The 26,260-nt window shown below is 50.4% G+C and overlaps 1 protein-coding gene across 1 annotated transcript in view; it reads right to left on the bottom strand.

The window, feature by feature from the left end:
• The window catches only part of ACAP3 (ArfGAP with coiled-coil, ankyrin repeat and PH domains 3), a 93,603-nt gene that overhangs the window by 48,606 nt on the left and 18,737 nt on the right, over positions 1–26,260 (bottom strand). Inside the window, exons 5-9 of the mRNA XM_073316342.1 lie at positions 16,612–16,670; positions 10,140–10,323; positions 5,558–5,602; positions 4,251–4,346; positions 3,384–3,458 (exon numbers count right to left, since the gene is read on the bottom strand). Of these exons, the coding sequence (XP_073172443.1) occupies positions 3,384–3,458; positions 4,251–4,346; positions 5,558–5,602; positions 10,140–10,323; positions 16,612–16,670 (459 nt within the window). The remainder of the gene's footprint in view (positions 1–3,383; positions 3,459–4,250; positions 4,347–5,557; positions 5,603–10,139; positions 10,324–16,611; positions 16,671–26,260) is intronic.

The following is a 26,260-nucleotide window of genomic DNA, read 5'->3' on the forward strand; positions in this document are numbered from 1 at the left end:
GTAGCAAACAGAGGTATGCCAATGTAACCGGCTGAGGGTTTGCCCCTACACCCATGACTCCAGTTGAGTTACTCTGGATTTGCAGTGGTGTCAGCGGAAGTGGACTGTGACACCTTTGTCACTAGGTGTCATGCCAAGGCAGGGTAGCGACATGCTGGCTTCACTAGCTGAATGCACTGATCCAGTGGAGCAGAGTTGGGCTCTGCATCTTTTTAAATGCATGGTGCATGTGAATCCTTTCCCGTCAGTCCTGCTCTGGGACGGGCATGAGAAACGCAACATGCCTCTCTGTGCAGAGTCTGGACTTTGCTTTGGCAGCAAAACACTGGAATCCATCTCCTCCTCCCCAGCGGCCGCTGTGCAGACGACCGAACTGCCCTCTCCTCTCCCAGCCTGTCAATCCACTTCCTCGCTCATGAGGACGAAATCAATATTGGGCTTTGCCTGGGTCTCAGCTGGGCATTTCCTTTCAGACATCCACAGGACGTGCAAGCTAAGCAACCTACTTAGGCCCCAGGGAGGAGATTTAAGCAGACTCCACTGACCTCCCCCCGCAATTCAGCAAGAGTCTTAGTGTTAATATTGCATGGGAAACTGCAGCTTTGTTGTATGAAAAGATCCTAGGATGTTTCTTCAAGGATCCTGTAGCCCTGCTAGCTGGGGATGGGCCCAAACTCCATATCTGCCCTGTTTCTCATGCTCCCGGCACTGAGATACTTTTGACACAGGTGGCATAATTGTTTCTGAAGCCATGCCCTGTAGGACTGTGGTCTTAGCATATCTTAGAAGCTAAAGAAGGATCATCCGAGGTGGATGTCCAAGGAAAACACAGGAAGTGGTGTTGGTAATTCACTCTTCCCTTTTCATCAGTACTGAACCACTGCTTCCACGGAGATCTAAGGGGATCCACACTGCGTGACATGGGCTGTTGACTCAGCCATAGGCATTCTTTCCTTTGGCTTGTTAGTAGATGAAGGGATGTCAACTTACTCATCATCGATATCGCTTTTGTTATGTGAATTTTTTTTCTTTTCCATTGGGAAAAATGGTTCGTATAACTGGTTGTGCAAAAGACTGGTGGCCGTAAAATCAAGTTTCTACTGGAGCACCAAAATTTTCCCCAAAATATTCTCCTCTTACTGGTGAAGTTACCCACCCCGCAGCTGCCTTCTTGATGGAGGAGGAAAAAAATCTGGTTTTGGGCTCATTAGAGAGGAGGTTTCCTTTAAGTAATAACGGTCAAGGCACAGAGCATATTCCAGGGGTTAGTAACTGGCTGGTTTACAGAATGGGAGTGTTTAGAGCCAGAGGGATCAGGAGACTTGATAGCCTGGGAAGTAGACATCTCTGCATTTTTCACTCAGGAGCACCACGGGCCATGGTCATTATTGCGATTATAAACCAGACAGGAGACAATCAAGTGGAAACACTATTAACAATCTCTTTGTTACGGGCAAACAACGAGCAGACAGGGGAAAAATTATTTGTGAATAAATCATGGTGAAAAAGAAATCAGACCTCACTTATTTGATGGATATTCTCTGACCACCTATTGAGCGGGTAAAATTTATTTATGAATAAGTGATTCGACAAGGAAGGGATAAAATTCCTCAGATAAACTCTTGGGGGCTGATTCTCAAGGCTTCTCTAACGGCCCCGAAGTTCAGATTACAGGGGTGTGAACTGCTGTGCACACCAAAGGGCTACACTGTAACTCCCCTCCACCCCCATAGATGCTGCTAGTGTGAACTAAAAGGTACCAAGTTCATGTTAACATAGCGCCAGCCCGAGTCCAGAAGTATACACAGATATATTTATGGCTATAGTGCGAGCCCACGACTGGAGACCGGGGCTCTGAGACTCGCTCTGGGTTTCTGCTTGCCATGAAGATGCACCCTCAATGCTTGACCTTGGGGAAGTCACTTCACCTCTCTGTATTTCAGTTTACCTAGCTTCAGCATTGGCTGACTAGTACTGATGTATCAGAGGGGCTTTGTCAGGCATAACTGATTTATGTTTGTGAAGCCGTTGGAGAGCCTCAGATGGAGGGTGCTAGGAAAGGGCAGAACGTGACTCTTCAAAGAAGAAAGAGGATCCTTCCTTATATCTAATAATGTCCATGCTGAAGGGACATCCATCCATCCCCATATGTACCCCTCGTTCTGCTCATCCAACCATACCCAGACATTATCTATCTATCTAACTATCTATCTATCTAATCATGTAATGAAAGGCAGTTTGGTCTCTTCACCACCTGTACCTGTCTATTGGACCTCAGTTTAAATAGCTTTGCTCTGCCCCTTTGGGGAGGGATGCGGAGATCTCTACTCAGAAAGCAGGCAGAGCCTCTTGTACCCTGGTAGCTGGGAATTCGTTCTGTGGGAGGGAAGTGAGATATGGGGAAGAGAGGTGCATTTCCCTCCTCTTCTCCCTCACAACCCATTAACCTAACTGGGGCGGGGGGGAAGGGGGATCTCCATGTGAATGAAGAAATGGCCCTTTAGCCAGCCCAGCCCCCAGGGAGCAAATGGCTCCATCCATCCCTCCGTCCGCTGGCGGAGTTAAAAGGGGGCGCTGACCATCTGGTGGAGCTGGGGCAGTCAGGCGTGCTGGAGAAAGGTGGAGGGGAAGCCGGCCAGACAGATGTGAGAGCAGACAGACAAATTTCGGGAGGGATGTGCTGCCACCATGGCAGCTGCAGACGCTGGGGCTCGCCAGACGCTTTGTCCGGCTTGTGAGGGCAGGATGGGGAGAAGGGAAAAGAGAGGGAATGGATGAGACAAGGGAGGGAGAATGGGAGAGCTGCTGGGCTGCTCTAACTGCTTGCCAAGCCAAACCTGGCTTCCCAGAGCGATATCCCAGCCTTACATGACACTGTTTTTATGTGTGGACTCATGACAATAACATGCTCCAGGAATGGTTCCCTGTGCGCAAGAACCTCAAAGTGCTTCACAGACATTAACCAATTAAGCCTCACAACCACCTAGGGAGGTAGAGAAGCATCACACGCAGGGGGAAACTGAGGTACGAGGAGGTGAAATATTTGCCCTAGGGTAGAGAGGGCCCAGAACCCAGGAGTCCTGACTCCTGATCACTTCAGCTCCAAACACTAGATGGCACTCCCATTCTGTAAACCAGAATAGAGCTAGTTGGGAAGGGACCCCCCAGCAGCTGCATCCAAACCCAGCTCTGGCACACGACGGCAGAAAGGTTCATCTGCCGCATGGTGTGTAACCCAGCTGCAGGGCCATTACACTCCCATCGCTAGCTTCTCCCGCAGCAGTCCCCTTGCTGGGAGGCTGAGGTGCCGCTAACCACTCAGCTCTCCGTGCTGATGGAGAGTGATGTCCTCTCATGCCAGCCTGCAGCCCCCTGGGACTCACCCTCTGTTGTATCAGTGCGTGCTTGTGCTCCATCTCCCTCTTCTCCACGGCCGAGTCGATCACCAGCTGGTCTAGCTGAAGACAGGGAGGAGAAAACCAGAAGGAAAATTCAGTGAGATGGTTCCCATTACCGAGCCCCCAGCCATCTCTCCCACTTCCCCTCCTCTGGGCTCACGCCAGTCTTGCAAATGGCCTACGTCCTGGGGAGGGATGCAAGTTTCCCCGGGTCCAGTGAGGCTGCGTTTGGGTGGGCGCTGTGGGCTGGTGCAGCAGTTAACTTTCCACCCCTGGGACCTCCTCCCAGAACATGGGATTTGGGGTGATGCTCTGTCACCGCCCTGGTTACAGGGAGCTCCTTAGACCAAAGCACAAAGATTATCCTGAAGCACATCGCTATGAGCTTTCGCGCTCCTGTCTGCACCACCTGGGCATGCCCACCACCCTGTGAAATCCCAAATCCTTCCCCAGCATGCACTGGGCTCAGTATAAGACCAGGGCTGGAATCTGATCAGGAATCTGGAGGGTATGTCTCCAGTCCAGGCCCTAAACTTTGGCAAGAAAGATGCAATACAAAAAAACCCAACAAAAACAAAAAACAAAAAAAAATAGGATGCCTTGTGCCTGGGAAGGCTGCCCAGTCCCAGATGGACCATAGGGGATTTTGCTTGGCCCAGTGAGCAGGAGATGCCTAGAAAGAGCCAACTTGTCTAATTACGGCTGAGCTCCTGAATCCCCATGCCGGCCATGTTCCTGGCAAAGACAGGTTCCGGAGCATTTCCGTCTCGATGCTCAAGCCTTTCATGGTGAAGGGATCACCACAGGGAAATGGCAAACTGAACCAAGCACCCCCTCGCCCCAATCCCTCACCTCGGTGGCTAGCTTCTTCATGTAGGGATCAAGTTCATGAAGGAGGCTGTAGCCCTGCTGGAAAAAGGTGTACTGGGCATGCATGAAGGACAGCATCTGGGGATGGGAAACAAGGCACACGGTCAGAACAGGAGCCGAGCCATGGGGATGGGAGGAGAGGGGAGATTATGCAGGGCACCCTCTCGCCCCAGTAGAATATCAGCCTCAGTGCTGGCCTAGGAAAATAGCCTGAGCAGACACAATCCTCTCTAAAAGAGCTCTCTCGGAGCCCCTCCCTCTGCCAGGGCCAAACGAATCCCCCGTGTCACTCCAATGCCTTCTGTTGGGTGACACCCGGGATAACGCTAGCCTGTGGGAGCTCTCCTCCATGCTGATGATGGCGAAGGAGCGACCCACTTCATAGAACTACATGGAACTACATCTCTTGTGACTGACCAGGCCCTGGGTTGGGACTCAGGAGATCTAGGTTCTATTCCTGGCTCTGTCACCGGCTCCCTGCGTGACCCTGGACAAGTCACTTGATCTCTCTCCGCCTCTGTAAAATGGGAATAAGAATACGGCATTGCCTCTACGGGGTGCTCTGAGGCCACACGCATCATCTGCGAGGTGCTCAGACGTCATGGGGATGGTGGCCATATATGTACCAAGGTAGAGCATATCATTTCTAGACCATGCATATCTCCTTCTCAGGCTCAGCTACATCACCTCTCTCTGCAGACATCAACACATCCTCTTTTTCCACCTTCTCGCTCTTCCTCTGTGCCCTCTCTCTCTCACCATTTCTCCTCCCTCTAATCTTACTAAGCTTGCAGGTATCCCCCACATCCCGCCCCACATAGTGACAATGGCGCCTTTTCCACAGTGTCACTGTCACTCCTCTCTGACAGCCCTCGCCCTTCCAGAGCGCCGAGGGATTTTTTTTTTGTTTCTTTGTGGTGCGTTATTGTGCCAGAACCCTGCAGCCCACATCGGCCTTCCTGCTTGTGTCACACATGATCTCAGTGCCGGGGGCGCGTGCGGACGTGTATGTGCCTGGGCGAAACGGAGCGTGCAACGCTACTGTAAGAAAAGGAGGACTTGTGGCACCTGAGAGACGAACACATTTATTTGAGCATCAGCTTCCGTGATGCATTCCGATGAAGTGAGCTGTAGCCCACGAAAGCTGATGCTCAAATAAATGTGTTCGTCTCTCAGGTGCCACAAGTCCTCCTGTTCTTTTTTGTGAATACAGACTAACACGGCTGCTTGTCTGAAACAGTCTACTGAGTCACCAGGGGACAGCAGGGAAAACTGAACGGCACCCTTACCGCATCCAGTATTTCAAACTTCTTCTTGGCCTGGAGGACATTGATCTGTGAGGGAATCAAGACAAAAAACTCAGCTGCAGCAGCCCATGGGCTAGACATAACAAGCCGCACCCACTGCAACAACCCTAAGCAGGCAGCGGTACTTGGTGCCTGACTGGCCCACTCGGAGATGTAGAGATTTCTGGGTAAAAATTAAAGCCCCTGGGTCAAATTTTCAGACTTAGGCTCCTAAGGGACATAGGTGCATTTGAAGATGCTGCCCCCTTTGTGTTACTGCAGATCACCGGAATAGCTAGGCTGGCCCCAGGAGACTAATCAATACTTGGTGCCTGTGATGTCGATGCACATTTAACATCTGGTGGACGACTGCTTTGCTTCCTCCTAGCTGCTAGGTCGAGTGGCGTCAGTACAATCTGTGCTGGCTCAGGGCTACGCATTCGCCATAGCTCAGCTGGCCACGTAATCCGCACCCACGGGGACCTTGTTCCTAAAATAACCCATTGTCATTGACAAAGGAAACCAGTTCCGTGACTTTAGCGCTCAGGAAAGGCATCAGTCGCCTGACAGCCCTGGAAACCGAAGTTACCCTCAGAGCACCGGCAGCTACTGTGCAAACTTCCACTGCGTGGCCCCCAGCCTGCCTCTGATCTCCTGTGGTCTGTGGTCACTTCTAAGGATGAAAGAAGGGGCCTTCAGTCACACACTCAGTCCTTAGTCTAGCGCCATATTTCTGTGGTCAGAGAAGCACGACAGCACCATCTAGTGAGGCTGAAACGTACTCTGCGGCTGTCGTAACACCTCTCTGCAAAACACAGTCGGTGTTGGTGCTAAAGCCCCTCCGTTCTGGTGCTCCTTCAGCAGGTGCTGAGCAGTGCGGTTCAAAAGCACGTTCCAACATCTCTCAGCCTGCTCCGTGCAACTTTGACCAGGCAAATCCCAGCTTCAATCCCCATTATAAAAGACAGGGCATGATGCAGCAGATTCCTGTGCTGTCCTTTTATTTCTGGAGACCTGCCATATGTCACCAATACAGAGAGTTTGGTGGGCTCTCATCTTAACCCCTAATTAATTGAATCACAAAATCACAGCACCTTTTGAAGCAACCAGCAGCTTTTGCCCAAGAAAGGCACAAGGACCAGAATAGTAGAGGACGCTTGGTGAATTGGCTGCCAGGTACACTGTAAGAGCCATAAATCCAGCCTAGCATCTGTGTCTAGGTCCATTAGTGAGCACTAGTGGTTCATGAGATAACAGATGCCAAAATCAGGTGGGCGAGATTGCTGCAAAACTGTTTGGTTGGTGAACTAGTGCAAACGCTCTCAGGACCAGTACATTCTTGTCAGCTCTGGTCATGGACCACAGGTCAGGAGATGAAAAATGCTTCTGAGATTTATAAAACATTAAAGGGAAATGAAAAATAAGAGGCTGCAGAAGAGATGGTGACGCCTTAAAAATAAAAAATGAATAGTGTGCAGTTACATAATACCTTTCCCATGGATCCCATCTGGGAAGCCTTACAAGTGCTGTAATTAGCACTAGAGAGACTGTCAAATGTAGCAGAAGATTTCTATGGGGCTTCAGCTGTCGGTGTCACGAACAATATGTTACCATGACAGCTGCAAAACAGGTCCCGGTGTGTTAGTATCTCATTTATAAATGTGGCACCAATTAGCTCCAACCATGCTGCACTTGGAGTAGCTGAGACGAGAGTGGAGCGAAAGTTACAGGCAAACGCGTTCCTGGATCAGGGACCGAGGGCTCGATTCTCCCCCATGTCTGAGCTCTGCTGGGCGCGGGGGATGGAGTGTGTCTGCGTTTGGCAGAACCTGCCTCCCGATTCCTCCTCAGCCATGTCCCATCTTCTGCTACAGCTATCCAGAGGGCTTTATACCAGCGAGTATCATGTAGAGGAACTCGACTCAGACACATCCCAAGCCTGCCCCACAACCTTCCCCCTCCTCCCTTCCACAGCCAGGATGGGGATAGGGGATGGATGGGAGCCAAATCGGGGGCGGGGAGTTCCACTCCACCAGGGGAACTCCATGGCCATTTACAATCAGAATCTGGCCTCTATGCACCACCTGAGGAATGCAAAGATGCCAGATCACCCTGGAGAACCTGGCCCTGAATTGCAATTCTCTGGCTCTGAGCCCCTTTTGGACTCGTTTTTGTGTGTGCAAATATTCATAAAAGCAAAGTTCCTTCATGCAAATTTTGGGCCTGTGGCCAAAGTCTGTTTCGTGATAAACGGAAATAGTTTCGGGTAAAAGCGGGAGGGGCAGGCTTCCTGCTTTTCCCAGGCTGTTGGTCCAGGAAATGAGCGCTGTGTCTTTGCAGCTATGGTCTGGTGCTAGCGGAAGTGCCAAGCCGTAAGGATTAAGACATGTCAGTCGTGGCCTTGCTAGGACTGTTTCCTGGCATCTTGCATGAGGCCAAAAGGTATCTTTTTTCCAGATCTCTTTCTCCCACCATAGAGGCTTCTGTTAATTGTTTGGTCTCATCTAGACATTCCAGTAAATAAACCAAACCAGCCACTAGATGGCACGCCTAGGCCACACAAATGCATACTGGTAAAAACAAATTAATCTGGCAGTTAAAAATACCCAGTTACTTCAAGTAACTGATTCATGCAATCCAATTTTGGGGGAGGGGTGGGGGGGTGAGGGGGAGGGACTTTGGCAGATTTGCACAGTAGTTAACTAATTTAACTCCAACTTTCCTTGATCATCTCACTGACAGATATTTGGCTGCTGTGATAAATCAGAGAGCTGAGAGGCTGGAATCTGCTTTTCCCCAAGGCACATTGCATCCTAGCATCCTTGGGCAAGGTGAGAGGCACATTAGCCAAAAAATGCTGAGCCAGATTCTGCATTGCAGGCCAACCCCTTTACGTCCTCTGAGCAGGACTCCTCTTGTTTCCGAGACCTTTGAAATAGGGAAGGGGAATTGTCGGAAGGGGACAGAGATTGGTAAAACAGCCGCACTTAGGGTGCAGATTGAAGTTATGTCAAGGACCCCAGCGTGTCCATATAAATAAATAAAATGCTAACCCTGTCCCAACTCTAATGTCGCTGAGCCTAAAGAGATGCAAAGGGATCCTGCCCCAGTTCCTCTGTCTGTGTCTTTTGGGGCACATGGCTTTAGATCGGTCCCTCCCCACCCCCTGCAGGGCTAGCAGAGAAATCCCACTGGATCAGCCTATGGCATTAGTGGCACTTTCTACCTTCGTCAACATTGGATATTGGCCTAGAACACAGGAACTTCTTTCCCTAGTGACCTTGCCAGCAACCACAGCTGGATTTCTCTCTAAATCCCAGAGCTGAAGAGCTACAATCCCTCAAGGTTAGCAAATTTACAAATTAAAGGGACAGCATCCCCTTTCCACCCACTGCTGATTCTCAGCAATCAGTAGGATGTGACGCCATAGACTATCTCATGATAAGACAGACGGTGCTGGCAGATGGTCCCAATTTGGTGCTGCAGGGAATGAGGGCTAGTGGAGTGAACATGGATCAATATTTGCACTGAATTTGTTCAGTTATTAAACCCATTGCCTGGAAGGAGGAACCTGAAGTCAGCTGATCAAATCTGCAAACGATACAAACGCAGCTTTGGCGGTGGGCCAGGGGTAATTATAGGGGCAAAAACTAGGTTCCTTGAGGAGACTGTTATGCTAAAAGGAGCTTCAATCAAGGGAATTAGTTTAAGTTTTCTTTATGAAAAATGACTGACATTTCCCATTTCGCTAGGGTGCAGTTTTTCAAGCAATGTGTATACACACATGTGTGTGCATGCACAAATATATACGCAAACACGCACACATGTGCCCAGAGGTTTTCTTTACGGAAACTCTCTGTAGGAGGAATGGGCTGTGACTCACAATCAGAACATAGGGGAGAAAAGCACTCAGAGGCATTATCTCTCTTTCTTACTTTGGCTAATTGCACAATGCCATCTTGTAAGCCCTGCTGGAGAGATCTGCAGATCAGAGAGGCAGAGACTTCTGAGAGAAACCGGCTCTCCCTTAGGCCTTGTCTGTCCTGGGAATTTGCCAAGCAATCAATGTCAGTTACAGAGATAGCAGCCCCACCAATACGTGTACACCTATGGACCCTACCCCACCTTCAAGCAGGGGTAAAGTAAGCATTTGATATGGACAGGCTGGAGTATGCCAAGTAAAGGGTGGTCAGAGCAGACTTGGGATTTAGGGCAAACTGTGGCTTTCCTGTTTATCCTTGGGGTTGCAGCAGCCCGGCTACCTCACGGCTGAAATTAGGGCAAACCCTCAGTTCAGATATGGCCTTTCATTCCAGGTCTGCTCCAAACACCTTTGACTGGGTCTCGCCAGATCATGCACTGGCTTTTAAAAACTTCCCAGGGATTCTCTTTGAGGCAGCAGATTAAGTGCTGGATAATTTCACAATCAGATGCCCTTTAAAATCCAAATGTCAGATCCTCCTTTCTCACCTCCACCCACCCAGTGGTTCCTCTACTCTCGGCTGATGGATAATCAGCATTTATCCTGAGCTCGCCTGATTCTATGACAGGAAGACTGGATGGAGCTGGTGGGCCAGAACCTCACCTGTAACACGTAGTCCAGGGCCAGGTGTCGGAAGCACTTCCTGGTGATGGTCAAAGTGCCCGTCGCTTCCTCCACCTCGTGGGGCTTGTGCCGCGGGGCCTGCGCATTCTTCACCAGAGAGATCTCCATGTCCTCGCGCACCTTGTCAAACTGTTTCTTCGTCTCCTTGAACTTCCGGACATCACTGGAACCCAAAGGGGAAGAAATGGTGGAAACCACCATTACAGGGCAGGCAGGACCACAAGGGAATCAGCATTGGAATGCAGCAGGGATCCCAGTGGTGTATGATCTCTCTCATGGCCAGACCCTAACCTCACACCGTACTCAGTGACCCCACTCAGCTCTGACAAATCTGGGGCTGGAAGGAATTTTCCCCCAGCTCAGATTGGCAGGGATCTTGGGGCAAGGGGAGGGGAGGGTTGCCTTCCTCTTTCGCATGGGGCCTGGTTTGCCTGGTAGGATTATCTGGGCATATCTCTTCTAATGAATTCCTTGGCACTGCAGGGGGTTTCGGGTATTGGTGGCACCTCGGTCTCCCCTGTTCTGTGCCTGTACACCACAGTTTAGTCTCCTGAGGACTGAAATGTCGTGGTCTAACTAAAGTCTTTGCGCTTCATGTAGGAGTATCTGGATGAAATGTAACGGCCCGTGATAGACAGGAGGTTTCACTCATGGTCCCATCTGGCCTTAAAGTTATATGAAACAATGAATCAGAATCAGAATCTGACCCAAAGCATCTCCCTCTGGATGCAGAGACTAACACTGTGCTGTCCCTTCAAAGCAGTTAGAGGCGTCACCAAGGTCAATACCCAGCAACCCGCACAACCCTAATGATGCTCTCCAGCTGCCTTGCAATGAGACTGGAATGTTTCATAACAGGCGCTATAAGAAACAGTCAAATTATATGTCACCAAAAATACTGTACTGGAGCCATGAAAATACCACAGATCAGCCAGTTCTCATGTTTAAAATTCACTGCCCAGCCAAGTGCACTTTGCCCATATGCATGTCTCTTCTGACCTGCCTGCCAGTTGGGTTTGGTGATCTGAAGTGTTAAAATTAGAAGTTTTATTTCCCCCCCCAGACTTTTTTGAACTCTTGTAACTGGCACGTTTATTTGTTTAGTGTGCTAGATGAGAGATATTGGATCCATAAAGTGAACTTTATGAATCATTAGTAGCCTCTACAGACCTCAAGCGACTCTGGGGCCCCACTGGGGCAGGTGCTGTACAAACACAGAGTAAGACACAGACCCTTTCCTGAAAAGCTTACCAGAGAGATAAAGGGTGGAGAGGAAACAAAGTGACTCACCCAAGGTCACACAGCAAATCAGTGGCAGAGCCAGTAACTAGAACCCAGGTTTTCTAAGTTCCAGTCCAACACCCTTTGTCCTGGACCACCCTGCCTCCTGTTGGGCACAGGGCAAGCTCACTACCTTGTGTTCAAGTACTTCCGTGTTCTCACACATCTCAGGTATGGCATTACCCAGCATAGTCCACGTTGAAATGCTGGCTTGTTTACAATAATTACACCACATTAGATGCTTACACAAAATGCATTTGTGTTTCAATGCTCTGCAAAGACAGGAATCACTTCACCCATCGCTGAAATGCAGACACTTCTGGGTTGGAAAACGGCTCCTGTTCCACACTGCTCAGCCACACAACTCTTTAGGGCAGGAGGTGAAGGAAAATACTATGACCAGCGGAAACTACCCTCATATGGATTTTGATTCCTGCCAAAAGTACCAAGGGGCCTTAAAAACACCTTCAACTTGAAATCTAGTCAATGAAATACAAATAGCTGCATAATAACCGCCCCTGCCCCTGCAGCCCCACCCCCACCCCGACAACCTTTATAAGCTTTTCCTAATTCTCGAAAAGTTTTCACCGCCCTGTTGCTTTAAGAAAGACAGACATAGAAACCAGGAGAAACGGACTCTGCATATACAGGGGAAACATGGGAGTCTCCTCGAGACTGGAGCTACCGTCTGAGGCAGAGCAGAAGCGCCAGCAGTATAAATCTCTCAGCAGCCGCATGTCCGCTGTTAATCAAGTAACCCACAGTGGCATCTCTTGTTCAGGGCACCACAGACTGCTCAGGTGGCCTGAGCAGCCACTCACTTGTTCGCAGAAACCAAACCAACTCGTGAGGTCATGGTCCTCTTCAAACCCGAAGGACGAACAACAGGCCCTCAACTTCATTCCTCTCTGCCCCTCACGCTGGAAGGGCTCACTATGACACCCACGCACAAACATGGCCTGCTCCCGTTCTCTCTCGCTCTGTGACACAGAAACACACCCGCGCACGCTCATCTGCTGAATTTCAAGTGCCACAAACTTCACCGTGAAAACAATCCCTTCCTGAGCTTAAAAATGTCCCCTCGGCCTCTATTATTATCCCTGCTGGGCTCTGGCCAGTGGGCTCGGTGTGGCCAACTGGCACGGGCTCTCACCAGCCCAACAGCTGGCGTCAGGCTTTCTACCCGGCTATTATTATGGCTGCCAACAAGCTCCCTCCTGAGCCAATGCTAAAAATGAATGGCGTGGCTTCCCCTCCCGCCAGGATGCTTAGCAAAGGAGAGACGGAGGGGAGTATGGCTGATGTCTCTTTACCCCACCCTCAGCCCAGCTGCACAGGTAATAAGCCACATGGACTCTGAGGTTCCAGCCACAGACTTCCAAGGGACCCGGCAGAGAGTGGAGGAGTTGGACCCATTTAGCACAAGAGGCCCAGCTGTGTGGAAGCCGGAGAAGGGCTGCTGGCATTGCACGGAGTGGGGCATGGCAAGAGAGGAAGCATTTCTCGGGGCTTTCTGAGTTGGGGATGGGGAAATCAGGTGATTTTTCCTAATTTGCAGCAAGGGTGTCACCTGCCAGGCAACCCATAGCTGGCGTTGCAAAGAGCTATTGGCCCTTCAGCGTCTATGCACATTAGAAACGGGTAGGAGTCCATGGGAGGGCATGCAGGAGGGGCAGGCTGGAGCCTACAGCCTGTAGGTAATCAAGGAAGCCTTGCCTTGCCCCACCCCACCCCACCCCAGGACTGGGCTATTTAAAGAGGAACAGGAAGCAGAGCAGCAGAAGCTCTGCAGGCTGCAATGGGCAGTGGTGTCTTGCTCAGGCTGCAGAAAACCAGCCAGAGACGTGCTTTGGCGGACTTGAAGTTGGGGAGCTCTGAACCAGGGTCCTGATGAACTGTCTATTGTCATTGCTCCTGTCCTGAAACCTTATTAAAAGGGGACATGCTCTTTGGTGAGTGTGTGTTGGCTTCTCCTTGACCCAGGCTGTTAAAGCGAATTTATTGGTGCCCCAACTGGGGGGGAATTAAAATGTGGCACACCCTCAGCACCACACCAGGCAGGCAAGGGGGTGGGTGGGGATGACCCAAGCTGTAACAGAGAAGTGGAACTGGAGATGGTCTTTCAGTTGGAGAGCTCACAGATGGCTGGTGTTTTTCCCTCTCATTTACCTACAAGAAACCCCTGATTCTCCTGCCAACCCTGTCTCGGGACAATATTTCTGTTCAGCTGAGGCTTCTTGCAACCCCTGACTACTTAACAGTGTGCCCCTTCCACAGCTTCCTTCCCAGCATCAGTCAGATTACGCATGAGACTGGATCCACTCAGCTCCTGCTGGGAGGCTAGTGATGAGGAGAGAAGGGTGAAATCTCTGGCCCGCAGAGCCAAAATATTAGGTTGGGGATGGTGGAGGGCCACAGAAGGTCATTCCCTTTCCTAGTACATCACAAGGCTTCTGACAAACAAAGCTCCCACTTAGCAAGGACTCTCTGAGGGAGGTGGTGTGCAGGGAGCTGAGCCAGGCTGAGATTTGGGTGATGGAACTGAAAGTATTTCGCCTCTCAGTATACGGCTGCACCGCAGCTGGAGCGAGCCTTCCAGCCCATGGACATGCTCTAGCTCCGCTTGAGCTAGCGTGCTAAAATTGGCAGTGTGGACATTGCAGCCTGGGCTCACCACTCAAGTATGGATCCAGGGCAGGGGGCTGGAGCATACTCAGATGGCTAGCCCATGACACAATGTCATAGAATATCAGGGTTGGAAGGGACCTCAGGAGGTCATCTAGTCCAACCCCCTGCTCAAAGCAGGACCAATCCCCAATTTTTGCCCCAGATCCCTAAATGGTCCCCTCAAGGATTGAACTCACAACCCTGGGTTTAGCAGGCCAATGCTCACACCACTGAGCGATCCCTCCCCCCCACAGAGGGATATGTCCACACCGCTATTTTTAGCTCTGCTTGAGCTGGCCTGTGTCTGTCTACCTGGGTTAGGAGGCAGGTTCCCTGCTGCAATGTAAACATGCCCTAGGTCGGTGGTTCTCAGCCAGGGGTATGTGCACCCCTGGGGGTACGCAGAGGTCTTCCTGGGGGTGCATCAACTCAACTAGATATTTGCCTAGTTCAGTGTTTCTGAACCCAGGCGTCACGGGACAGGTTTAGGGGGGTTGCAAGTGCCGGGCCGGCAGGACTGAACTCTCCTCTCGTCCCAAGGGCTTGGCCCCTCCACGTGGAGACGGAGGCACATGAGTGGGGCAGGACTTGCCCTGGCATTGTGCATATTGGGCCTGACCCTGAGGTAAACAGAGGCCTTCAGGCTCCATGGCTGTCAAGCCAGCACCGAGTGCAATCACACAGCAATGTCAAGGGCTGAGAAGGGCTAGCTGCAGGCTGTGTTTAAAACGATACATGGCATAGCTGCTGTTGCTTCCTTTTCACAGCCAGGAAACTGCCGACGTGGTCCTGGGGGGAGGTCTTTAAAATGATCCCAACTGCAGAACCAATTTCAAATAAACAATAGCAATTTGAAGATCAAAGCGCCGAAGACTGTGACAGTGAGGGTCTGATGGGCGCGACAAAGGGAGAATAAAACGCAAATACACTGACAGAGCGACAGCCCCAAAATGAAGGTGAAATTCCCCCTTTCGGCTGCCAGGATTTAAGCAGATTAAATCTGAGCTCATCAGAGAAATGATTGGACAGAGATGGGGGGAGTGCTTCGGGAGGGAGGGTAACTGTGGGTCCCCCCACCACCCAACCATCCACAGCTGCTGATGGATTCACACTCAATTACCCGTTCCCATGGAAACAAGCTCCTGCTTAGCTGAAGGCCGCCATTGCCTCGCTGACCTATATTCAGCTGATTTGGGATCTCACGCTGCACTTGGTACCTGTCCACGGGCTGCGCGGGCACTCAGAGGAGGGGGTGAGGACAGCCTACACGGGCAGAAGAGATGCTGTTTCCCCCACCCAAGGGAAAGAGCAGGTTGAAATAGACTTGAGCTAAGTTGCAGGCCCTCCACATCCTGATGATTCCTGGCCCTGATTCTCCTCTACTTCGCACCTGCTGTGTGGCCGAACTACAACGTATCCTCTGTCTCACACACACACACACACACGGGTGTGTGTGTTTTACATCCGCTTTGCACGGGTGTAAAGGAACGAGGCAGCCGGGCCTCAGACTGACGAGTAAGAACAGCTGGCCATGTGGCATCAGGGCAGGGGAAGGGGTTACGTTCCATTTTATAAGGGCCGGGGGATGGCTGACTCCAAATCTTACCCAACTGGGGGCTAGGAGACAGGCGTGGATTCGACGGTGCCCGTGTCCTCACGAGATTTCAAATGGTGGTGATGCAATGATTGCATGACTGGCTGATCTCTCCCATGAGAAGCCTGCTTCCTCCGCAGGCAGATAGCGCCCGTCCCCCCTACCTGCAAAGTTTATGTGCAACAGACGTCTACAGGCTCCATTTACTGCCTCGGAAACACCAAAGGTGTCCTGGGAGATGGGGATTGATTTTGGAGGATACGGGTGCCCTGTTAGAAGCTTAGAATTTAATGAGGCAGCAGGATTCTGAAGTGAAGCCCTCGGGGGAAGTGCCTGCATGGATTTTGGCAGACAGGTGAGCACTGATCTGTGCTTTAAAAGCCATATCAATGTAGATGACGGACTAAGCAAATTCTCCACCTCATCCAGTTGGGGTGGCAGCAGTGACCAAACCAGGCTTGGCTCAAAGGGCTTCCTACCACGGGTGGTGTTGGATCCGTGCTGCACAGATCTGGACTTTTGGGGGTGTTTGAGCTGGGGGGGTCAGTGTGCCCCAGTATGGTGATAGGAGTCAGCTCATAAAGTGTGGATCCGGAACTGAACTTTCACACAGTTTGGGGATGCTCAGATCTAGGGTTTTGTTTCATGTCCAGCTTGACATTTTAAACTCAGCGGGGCCTGGCTTGCACCCAGAACTAGGAGCCTCCCCCGTGACAGCACAACAGCAGCAGGGGTCACCCCATCCCACTGCACAAATTGGATTCATGGTTCCCTTCCCTTGGATGTGTCCTTCACTCCAATCAGAGCCTTGAATATATACATAGCCAGTGCATTGCAATCCTGTTTTCACCACAGACACAAGAGGGTCTGTAGTTCATCAGGGAGCCCCAGCTGGGACCCAGTACTCACTCTTTCACAAAGTTGTGCAGCTGTTGCCGGACCGACCTCTGGGCTTGGTCAAAAAGGATCTAAGATAAAAGGAAAAAATAACAAGAAAAGATGAAAACGTGAAACTTTCCCTATGGTGAGGCAGAAGTGCAGCACTGGGAGGGTTACCTGGCCTGGCCTGACAACGTCATACTTTACAAAGCTATGGGGAAGATCTGAGCTTGACTCCTCTTGGAATCCAGGCTGAGCCCAAAGGCTTAGGGGTCTTCTCCATCCTATGGGGGAGGGGGGTTTGATTCCCAGCCCTGCTCCACTGACCCAGTGCTCCACGCAAGGGATCTGTGCACACTCCCCACCCTAAGAACAACGCAGAGGTGGCCGGCACAGGAGCGAGTGCTCTACAGCGACTGAGGCTAACGTGGGATGCGAGAACACGTCCTTCCCAAAGCTGTCTGGCCGACTCCCCTGTTTATCCCCAGGTTCTGGATGTCCAATGTAACCTTTGGGGAAGCAGGGTTGCACTCTGCAGACACACGTCTATGTCTCCATCAGACCCTGTGCTGCCGTGCCTGGGTACAGGGAGATGGGTCGGGTGGCATCCTCACCAGAAAAGACAACAGGGCTGACCATGAACATGGAAATAGATTTTAGATTAAGACAGTTGATTCACATTCCAGGGACTCCCGTGGACTGGCCAAGTGCCCATTACTTGGTACTACCACAATCAGTTCTGGTTTACATCATACGTTTTTGCCACCCATTCAGTGCTCCCGTCACCATAAAAGGCTCCTGGATGGGAGCTCCTGTGATCCACAGAGGGTCATTACAAGCTCCCAAAAGAGCGTGCCTTAACATGCAAACACCCATGGCTCCCCGTCATTTGCAGAGAGGATGCACTTGTAACAGCATATGCCTCACTAGCTTGTATTTCTGACTGCGCCTCTCCCATTTGTCGAGTTCCTCGCTGTGTCAGCAGGGAGCACTGTCCCCTCAGACTGCACCCAGTGGTTTGGATTTCAGCAATGGGATATGGGTCTGTGAAGTAAGGCACATGCAGTAAGCCACATGGCACCCCTCGCTTCTTCTTTAGGCACAAGCCCACTGTGCTAGCCAGGAGAGAGCCCCTAGAAGCAGCATAGCCACAATTCTAGAAGGAGAAAGGAAGAACTTGCTCCTGTCAATCATTTAAACCTCACTTCCCCACACTGGTCCCAGGCCCCTATCCACTTTACCAGTGTCTGCTACACACCCATCATATCTCTTGTGCATCCAAAATCTCCCCTCCTTGTTCTGAAAGGCATCTGGTCTCTTTTCCCCAAGCGATACTGTCCCAGCAGGGCGAGGTCTGCCTGTCTGCTCCCCCGGCCCCATGGAAACACTGCCGTCATGATGAATAGGCCTTTGCATTTCAGACATGCCTTTCGATGATGCAGCACTTTGACTAATTGAGGCCAGATGGACAGAGGCTCCCTAGTGATACCCAGAGGCCCTGCAGATGTGGAGACGGGCAGGGCTTGCAGAGTGGAGATGTGCCCAACAGCAAATGATCCCCTGACATGGCATTGTTCATTGGTTCTTGCCAGGACCCTGGCTCTCTCCCTTCCAAACCATGCCCACTCTGGGAATCTGTACACAGAGAAAAGCTTGTTTCACTTACTGTCTGCGCTCCCACCCAGAGGCCTGGATCCTGACCTGGGAGAGACCCACTCTATGGCAAAGAGGGAATTCAGTGTCTACGTCCCATTCAGCCCTTGGACTTTCTGCTGACCCTGCCAACTGTGGAAGTGGTTTTTACGCCAGGGACACCTGTGTGCCCTGGGAACGGGGCTGAGACCCACAAAACTCGTGCCATGCCATTTGCCATCAGCCCACTGATCCTGTGCCTGAGTCTTTCCAGAGGTGGTTGCCTATGGCCCGTCTCTGTGATGTGGAACTAACTGTAAAACATCTCGCAGAGAGCTGCTATTGAGGAGAAGTGAGACAAGGGCCCCACTTCAAGCCTCCTTACTTCAACCTGCCTGGTGAACAGACCCAGAGCACATCAATGGCTCTTTGTTTCTTGTGATCAGCCTCTGTCTGTATCCATGTGCTGCCTTTTGCGTTATCCTTAGATTGTCAACTCTTTGGGGCGGGAGTTGTCTTTCTGTTCTGTGTTTGTACAGCGCCTAGCACGATAAGGGCCTGGTCCATGACTGGGAGCCAAGATGCTACTGCCATACTAACCATAAATGGACTGGGAACCCTCTGGTCCTATCTTTACTTTCTGCCCTAAGCTGCTGATTCACCCCCTGTTCCTGGAAGCATACAGGCCGTTCATGCTTATTTCCTTCTGAGGATGCAGTCTCCAGAAGCTGCATTGTAAATACTTTCCTTTGGCCGTGTAAGTGATTTCCAAAAGATCCAGACTGTTTTCACTGGGGGCTGATTCAGCCCCAAGAGTAAGTTCAGAGGAATGTTCTCAGCCATTGCCTATGGGAAGCTCTCACAAGGCTCTGGCAAGGCAGCTGGCTCGGGCTAATCATGTTCTTAACCCACCGCTTGTAAAAGGACCTTTTCGCGGTTTGGTTTGGTTTTCTGCCCCTTGCGTCCGCCCTGCCCACCTGGGTTTCTAGCATGATGCTCCGAGGCATCATATCCTGGCCATTTCTCCCTTCCTTATCAGATGGCCTTTCACACCTTGCTGTACAAATCACCAGAAGAACTGGTAGGGCAGATGCGACGGGTTGGTCTCACTCAGGGACCCAGCTCTGAGAGGATGGAGCAGTCCTCCTAACATAGCCACATTCACACCCAACACAGATGGCACTGCAGAAGGTGGCAGCTTGGTTGGAGGACAAGATCATGGTCCTTAGGGATCTAACCGCCCGCACTGATATGCCTCCATCCCTCAGAAATGCCACTTCAAAGCCTAGCCGGGGAGCTGAGGGGGCACACTTCCATCCTTTTTGGCAAATAATTTGAGTTCAGTACAGTTTAGTGCTTGGGAGATTTATAGATGGGACCTTCAGAGAGCCCATGACAGGTGCCCAGATAAATACCTATGCAAATGAATAGAACTCAGGACCTATCCACTCTGAGTCACCCTGAAAGATCCCCTGAAGCTCTCTGCAAACTGTTTGGGATGAGTGACGCTACCTACATGAAAATAATAATACACAAGACAATAATACCTCCCTCTTAGCAGCTTTCAACCTGAAAGTGCTTTGCAGCGGAGGTCAGTATCATTATCCCCATATTATAGATGGGCAGACAGAGGCACAGAGAGATGATGTGACTTGCCCATGGTCACCCAGCAGCAGAACCAGCACCTGAACCCAGGTGTCCTGAGTACCTGCCCAGTGTCCTATCTCAGAGGCTATACTGAGTCAAGTAATGGCCTGTAAAAGCTCTGCAAAGGGCCAGTTAGAGATGAAGGTGGGGGGGTGTGTTTCAAAAGTGTCTAAGGGGTTTAGGAACATACGGCTCTGTTTTTTTCCAGCAGGATTTGTGCTCCTAAGTCCCTTTGTCTGTCTGTGAAAACCAGACACAACACTGCACCAACACTGATAGGTTTGCTTAAGGGAATTGTTTTTACCATGTCAGCCCATTGAAATGAAATTTGAATTCATTACACTAAACAGTATTAGACTCACAAACCCGTATATCCAAAGTTTTGGTTGGATACATGCAGCACAGTGACTCTGGAAGCAATAGCTGCCGTTTCCAACATCTAGCTGTCTGTCTATTTCTTTCCCTCCCTCCCTATAATACTAAGATGGGGAATGACGGCCAGGGCACTGGAGGAGACGTCCCTGACACTTTTTGACAGTGCTGTGGGACTTCCCTGGAAGCTGCCAATGACAGGTAGAGGTGATCACGGTGGACCATCTCCACGGCAGCTCAGGTGCCCATTGGGAGTGAAGTGAATTTTGCCCATGACTATGGTGTGGCCTGCTACTGTAAGGCCTAAAGCATTGCGGGTGATAGATTTCAGCAGCAGCGTTGGCTGGATCCTCAAATACATTCGTTATGCAGACAAGACTGCAGCCAAGGACAAAGCGAGAGGAATGTCAAGTCTAGCTGAATACAAACGGTCAAGAATGGCCTCTAAATATGAACAGATTCAAACGAGGGCGGGGGGACCCAGACCACCCAGCTCACCAATGTAAATTATTTGCTGCTTTTGGCATCGGTCTGCCCTCTTGGAACACTCTCCAAAAGCCACTGGTCTACAACTTTTTCCATGAAGCTGCTCCCCGAGTGATGTTTACAAGTTGACCGTGCCTCCCTAGGCTTCTAATGCTGTCCAGGGGAAGGCAAAGAGCAACAAAGCCATCTGGTTTCCACCTGCACCCACATCTGGAGCGTTTCCATTATTGGCTTCCACCATGAGGACATGTTTGCTTAAGTCAAGGGAAGGGAAAGCCACTTCATTCGGCTGGCCACCGGCAGCCTGGAGGGACAAGGGGCTCGAGTTCCAGTACAGGGGCAGATTTGCGTGGACAGCATCAAGGATGGAGGGATGGAGCTTCTCAGACTGATGAACAGGACTAACACCTGGGCAGGGCATTAAAAGAAGCAAGCGTGTGTCTAACGAGGGTTACTCAGGGCAGATCTACACTTAAAAGTGCTGCATTGGCACACTGCGTTGCTGTCGCACTTTAATGAAGACACTCTAAGCCAACGGGAGAGAGCTTCTCCCATCGGCATAGCTCATCCACCTCGGCAAGAAGCCGCAGCTCTCCCACCAACGCAGCCCTGTCGACACCAACGCTCAGTCCAGTATCACTACGTTGCTCAGGGGGATGGATTATTCACACCCCAGAATGACGTATACCAAAGTAATTTTGTAGTGTAGACCAGGGCTTAGAGCTCAGGCCAACAGAATGGGAGCCTAAACTGTCCTCACCTTTTTGGTGCGGGTGCCCTGCCCCTGCGTTTAGGTGGTGACTAGGATTGCTGTGCACACTGATGCCTGGTTAGGGAGATGGCCTCTGCCACTGGGAAGAGAAATGTCCCTCTGCTGTCAGGGCATCACTCCGGGATGGATTCTGGGAAATGGATGCTTGCAGTGATCACCCAAGAGAACAGCCCAGGTATATGTGGGGAGGGTGAAGATTGGGGGTCTTTTCTTTTTTAGATATATATAATTTTAATCCAAGATTAACACTTTTCATGGGTGGGTTTAAGTGGAAATAACGTCAGGCCGGCATAATGCAACGGGCACCCTCCAAGCACCCACACCCACCTCTGCTCAGACCTTCACTCCTGACCTGCTGCCTGCCCCCTCCCACCCACTATTCCAGTCCTGAGCCCCTCACAGCCCTGCCAATGCCCCTCACTCCTGACCTGCAGCCATGCCTGATATTCCTGGCCTGAGCAGAGACTGCCAGTTGTTTCGGTGGGTTTGTGATGTGGACTGACCACTAAACCCTTTTCTAATTAAGACGGGGGTTTGCACCGTGAGCTCAGATGATGAGGAAGTCTGTGCGGAGAAAACCTCTACTTTCAGCCTTCTCCATGGGACACCTGATGATAGCTGGGCATTTCAAGCCTGCCAAATCTCAGCTGAGCAACAAGAGACGCCTGCTTTGATACCAGCTCTGCTCTTTTATTAATTTTGCCAGCTGAGACCATCTGCCGGAAGCTTTCTAAATGGCTCCTCCATTTAATTTTCAAAATCAAATAAATAGATTCAATCAAAAGGGGTTTTATGAGCTTGATTTTTAAATACAGAATTGTTCCCTGCCTCGTTCCAGCTTCCCCCAGCGTGCTTGGAATGCATCCTTTGGGCTAAGATTTTCCAGACTCTGTGTCACCCGCCCTTTCTCCTAGACACTGGGATTTCAGCCTGACTCACGTGCTCTAGTGCTGCGTGACAAGGATCAGCAAGAGAAGGGGAAGGGGAGCGAATATGTTTCTTACACTCCAGGGGTAGATCCTAAATATCACAAAATGGACTAACATAGGCAGTGTTCTTTGTTTGCTACATAAATGCAAATTGTATTGAAATGAACAAGCCCCATGAACCTGGGGTGAAATCCTCCACTGGCGTCAATGGGAGTTTTGTCATTTACTTCAATGTGGCCAGGATTTCACCCTGGAAGCAGCAAGAATGGATCAGCAAACACAGAATGCATGGTTATTTGGAGGCCTACAGCCTCCATAGAGAGGGTCCCTGTTGCTAAGATATTGCCCCGCCAGTACATTAGCTGGAAGGATTGTTCTGTACTGAGAAAGGGAAACTAACACTGATTTCTAGGCAAGGCAGAAGTTAAGCAGAAGTAAGTGTCTGCCAATCACTCAAGAGAATCACTCCGCCTATCCCTAAAATGCAGCCACTTCTGGGGTGGGACACTATAGCTATTTAAGAGCACATAGTAACACTGCACTACCTATATGACAGGAACTGAAAAGTACTGCATCTAACAGAAGAGACAGGGATATTTATGGAGGCACAATGCAATATCTGAGTAGGAATTTGGCCAGTGCATTGGGCTGAGCATCCCTGATCAAAGTGTCCTGGGATCTTTAGTGCCCAAAAGCGATCCGAAGTTTCGTTTTATGTTCTATCAAAAAGACGGCACCTCCTACAGCACAGCATGTCCCGGGCCTGAGCCAGCTCCCACTGGAGTCAACAGAAAGATTCAGTGGGAATTGGAATAGATGCCCTACCAATCTGGAGATTAATCCATGCTACTCTGTCAAGGTAACTGCCACATTTTCCAAAAGAATGGCCCACTCTGAGGTCTAAGAATTATTCCACAGGCCAGAGCTAGGACTGGAGTTAGCTCGGCGGAGGTTGTTCCTGGCATCCAAACCTCTTCCCTTCACACATGCACTGCGCGACTGCTGGCTTAGTGGTATCTGATTTCTCCACGCTGAGCAAGGGTGTGGCCGTGGAAAGAGCACGCAAATACGACTGAGGCTGTTCCAACAAAGAAACAAGTTTGGACAATTACAACATATGGGGCATCTTTCCCTGGTGTCAGACTCTTCCCGCAGTTTACTTCCTGGCTTTTCAAGTTTCTGGCAACAGAACCTAACAAGCCATCTGACAGGAGGAGTCTCTCATCTGACCCAGATGGAGTTTCTGGGCTACAGTGACTGCAGCCTGGTGTTTAAAGAATACTGTTCACTGGAGTGACAGGATGTACCAAGCATTCACTACCCCTTGCCAGAGGCCCCACCACCTTGGCACACCTCGCCCTAAGAAGGTGGATAGGAAGAGCAGCAAGTTCAGACATCCAGAGTTCGCCTAGAGAGAGACCTCTCATGATCAGCTGCAGGCAGAACCAACAAGAGTTGGTCTTCTGGCACCTAGAAGGGCCTGGAGCAGGCAGAGGCCAATGAGAGCCCAGCAGGCCAGATAAAAAGGGCAAACTGTTTTCACTAGAGCCCAGTTGTGGGGGAAGCCAGAACAGGGAGGAGGGCTCTCTCTGCCATAACCCAAGTAACCTGACCAAGTCAGGGGCCTACCCTTGACAACACCAGCCTTGTGTTCTGTTAAACCCGAAAGGGGACCAGACTGAGAGCTGACCTAGTCAGGAGGCTAGCTCACAGAAGGGGCAGACCGTTGCTGAATCAGGACACAAGGGGACACTAGAGAAGAACCCCAGTAGTGCCATGTGCTGAGAGATGGGGGCACGCTAGTAGTGAGTGCATGCTACAACCCGTGGTGGGAGAAGTGGGTTGACCGAGCCTGCCTTCCTAGCAAAGGGGAGAAGGGAATAGACATCTTGCACAACAACAGCAGGCCCAGGCTGAGGCCCAGTAACTGTTCCTGGAGGGGCAACAAGAAGCTGAGCAAGCCACCTAGTGAGCTGCTTCATCTACAGTGAGTGACTGGTGGTATGCCCCATCATAATGGGAAAATCTCCCCAGCTGCTTTTCAGCAAGGTCCTTCTCATTCAAGCTGTGTTACAAGGAGGGGAAGAGACTTATTCCAGGCCAGTGAGCTAGCAGGGATTACATATAGAGTTTGGCTAAAAGAAGAACCAAGCAGATCGTACATCCAAAACGTGAAGGGCACCTAAAACTTGAAAAAGTCCAGATCAGATGCTTCAGCCCCTCACACATTATTACCACTGCTTCTGCATTTCTGGCTTCCAGCTGGCATTGCAAAGAGAAGTTCCTATAATACTTTAAAAGCCTCTCAGGTTATTCACCCAGGAGTAGGAAGTACCTAAACATGACAAGGAAACTTGTTCTCAGCCCCAAGTGATTCAAGAAGTTCACAGAAAAAATCCAGATCTGTGGGGATATCTCTGAACCCAACCACCAACCTTTTGGTGGTTCACTACACTAATGAGAACCTGGAATTTCCCTGGGTTCTGAGCGTTTGCTCTAACTGGTTGATCTAGGTCCTGATTTTGGTGGGGCTGTATCATAGCCTACAGGACATTAAATTATCCCAAAGTATTTGGGGGAGGGGAGGCTGGTGAAATGTCATTGCAAGGTGACATGATGACACCAATGTCATGATACGGTGACACTAATCCTACTGGACTCACTTTGTCAGCTGGCAATTCTGCATCCATTTAAATGTTTCCCACTAGAGCAGCCTGATGCGTCTGGCACATCACCATGTGCGGTAGGAAGCTACTCATAGCCCCACCAGCTCTGTGGGGAGCAAGCAGCTTGGAGGAATTCTCTTTTTTCATCCTTTAGATATTTCTCTCTCTTTGCCTTAAACACAACACAATCAGCCCCAAGACATCTGGCATCTGCCTCACTGACTCCTCACAGCTTGGGTGGCTTTTTCCTTGACAGCAGGAAATGCTTCTCAGCCCATTCAGTGAAGCTACATCGCCTCTGAAGGCGGCTGCTGCTGCTAGATACCGTGACGTAGCCACAGCAGCTAGGGATGGACCGGACGGTTTAAGGCCGGATGGGGATAAGGCACAGAATAGCACTGACTGGGCTGGTTGGAACCACGCTGGAGAGCAACTACTATGTCACAGCTTCGGAGTCTGAAAACAGCCTGGGGCCCCTAAAGGGCCATACATGGGCTTTATGGGCTCCACCCGAATAACTGTATTGCCCCCGCATTTTCACGTGCATGCTTTTTCCTTCTTATCTCAGTGATTCCTGATAGATGAGGTAGCTAGAGGGGAACATTCAAGGGGTGGATAGATGGACACATAAAGAGACATGGAGATGGATGGATACAAAGACAGAAAAGCGGGGGCACGCGAGGAATAAACCTCGTGGGAAATTTTCTGCATTTTGATTTTGTCAATGAAATTTCTCAACAAAAAAACCAGGATGAACTTTCCATAAAAAAATCCTTGAAACATACATCCTGTTTTTCCACCCATTCTGATACATGGATAAATCAGATCAAGAGAGAGAGATGGATTATTTATTATTTCATATGTATAATAGGATTTTTGGAGCACTCCGATAGATCAGCAGACCCCATTCAGCTCAGTCAGCCCTACTGTGGCACCCCCTTGGTGTCTCCCTGACATTTATTTCCTCTCAGGGGTCCTGATGACATGAGTTTTGCTCTTGGGCTTTGAGTCCTGGCTGAAAATTCCCTGTGTGGATGGATAGCTGTGTATTACTAGGTCGTGTCTCTGTTATCCTTTGCATGCCCAACAAATCTTGCAGTAAGTATCTACTCAAAGGACTGGCTGGAATTGATTACTAGCCAGGTTGACCTGTAGCTTCAAGCCTGAATAAAATT

The sequence above is a fragment of the Lepidochelys kempii genome, chromosome 18, assembly GCF_965140265.1.
Source record: "Lepidochelys kempii isolate rLepKem1 chromosome 18, rLepKem1.hap2, whole genome shotgun sequence".
In the NCBI taxonomy this organism is placed as follows: Eukaryota; Metazoa; Chordata; order Testudines; family Cheloniidae; genus Lepidochelys; species Lepidochelys kempii.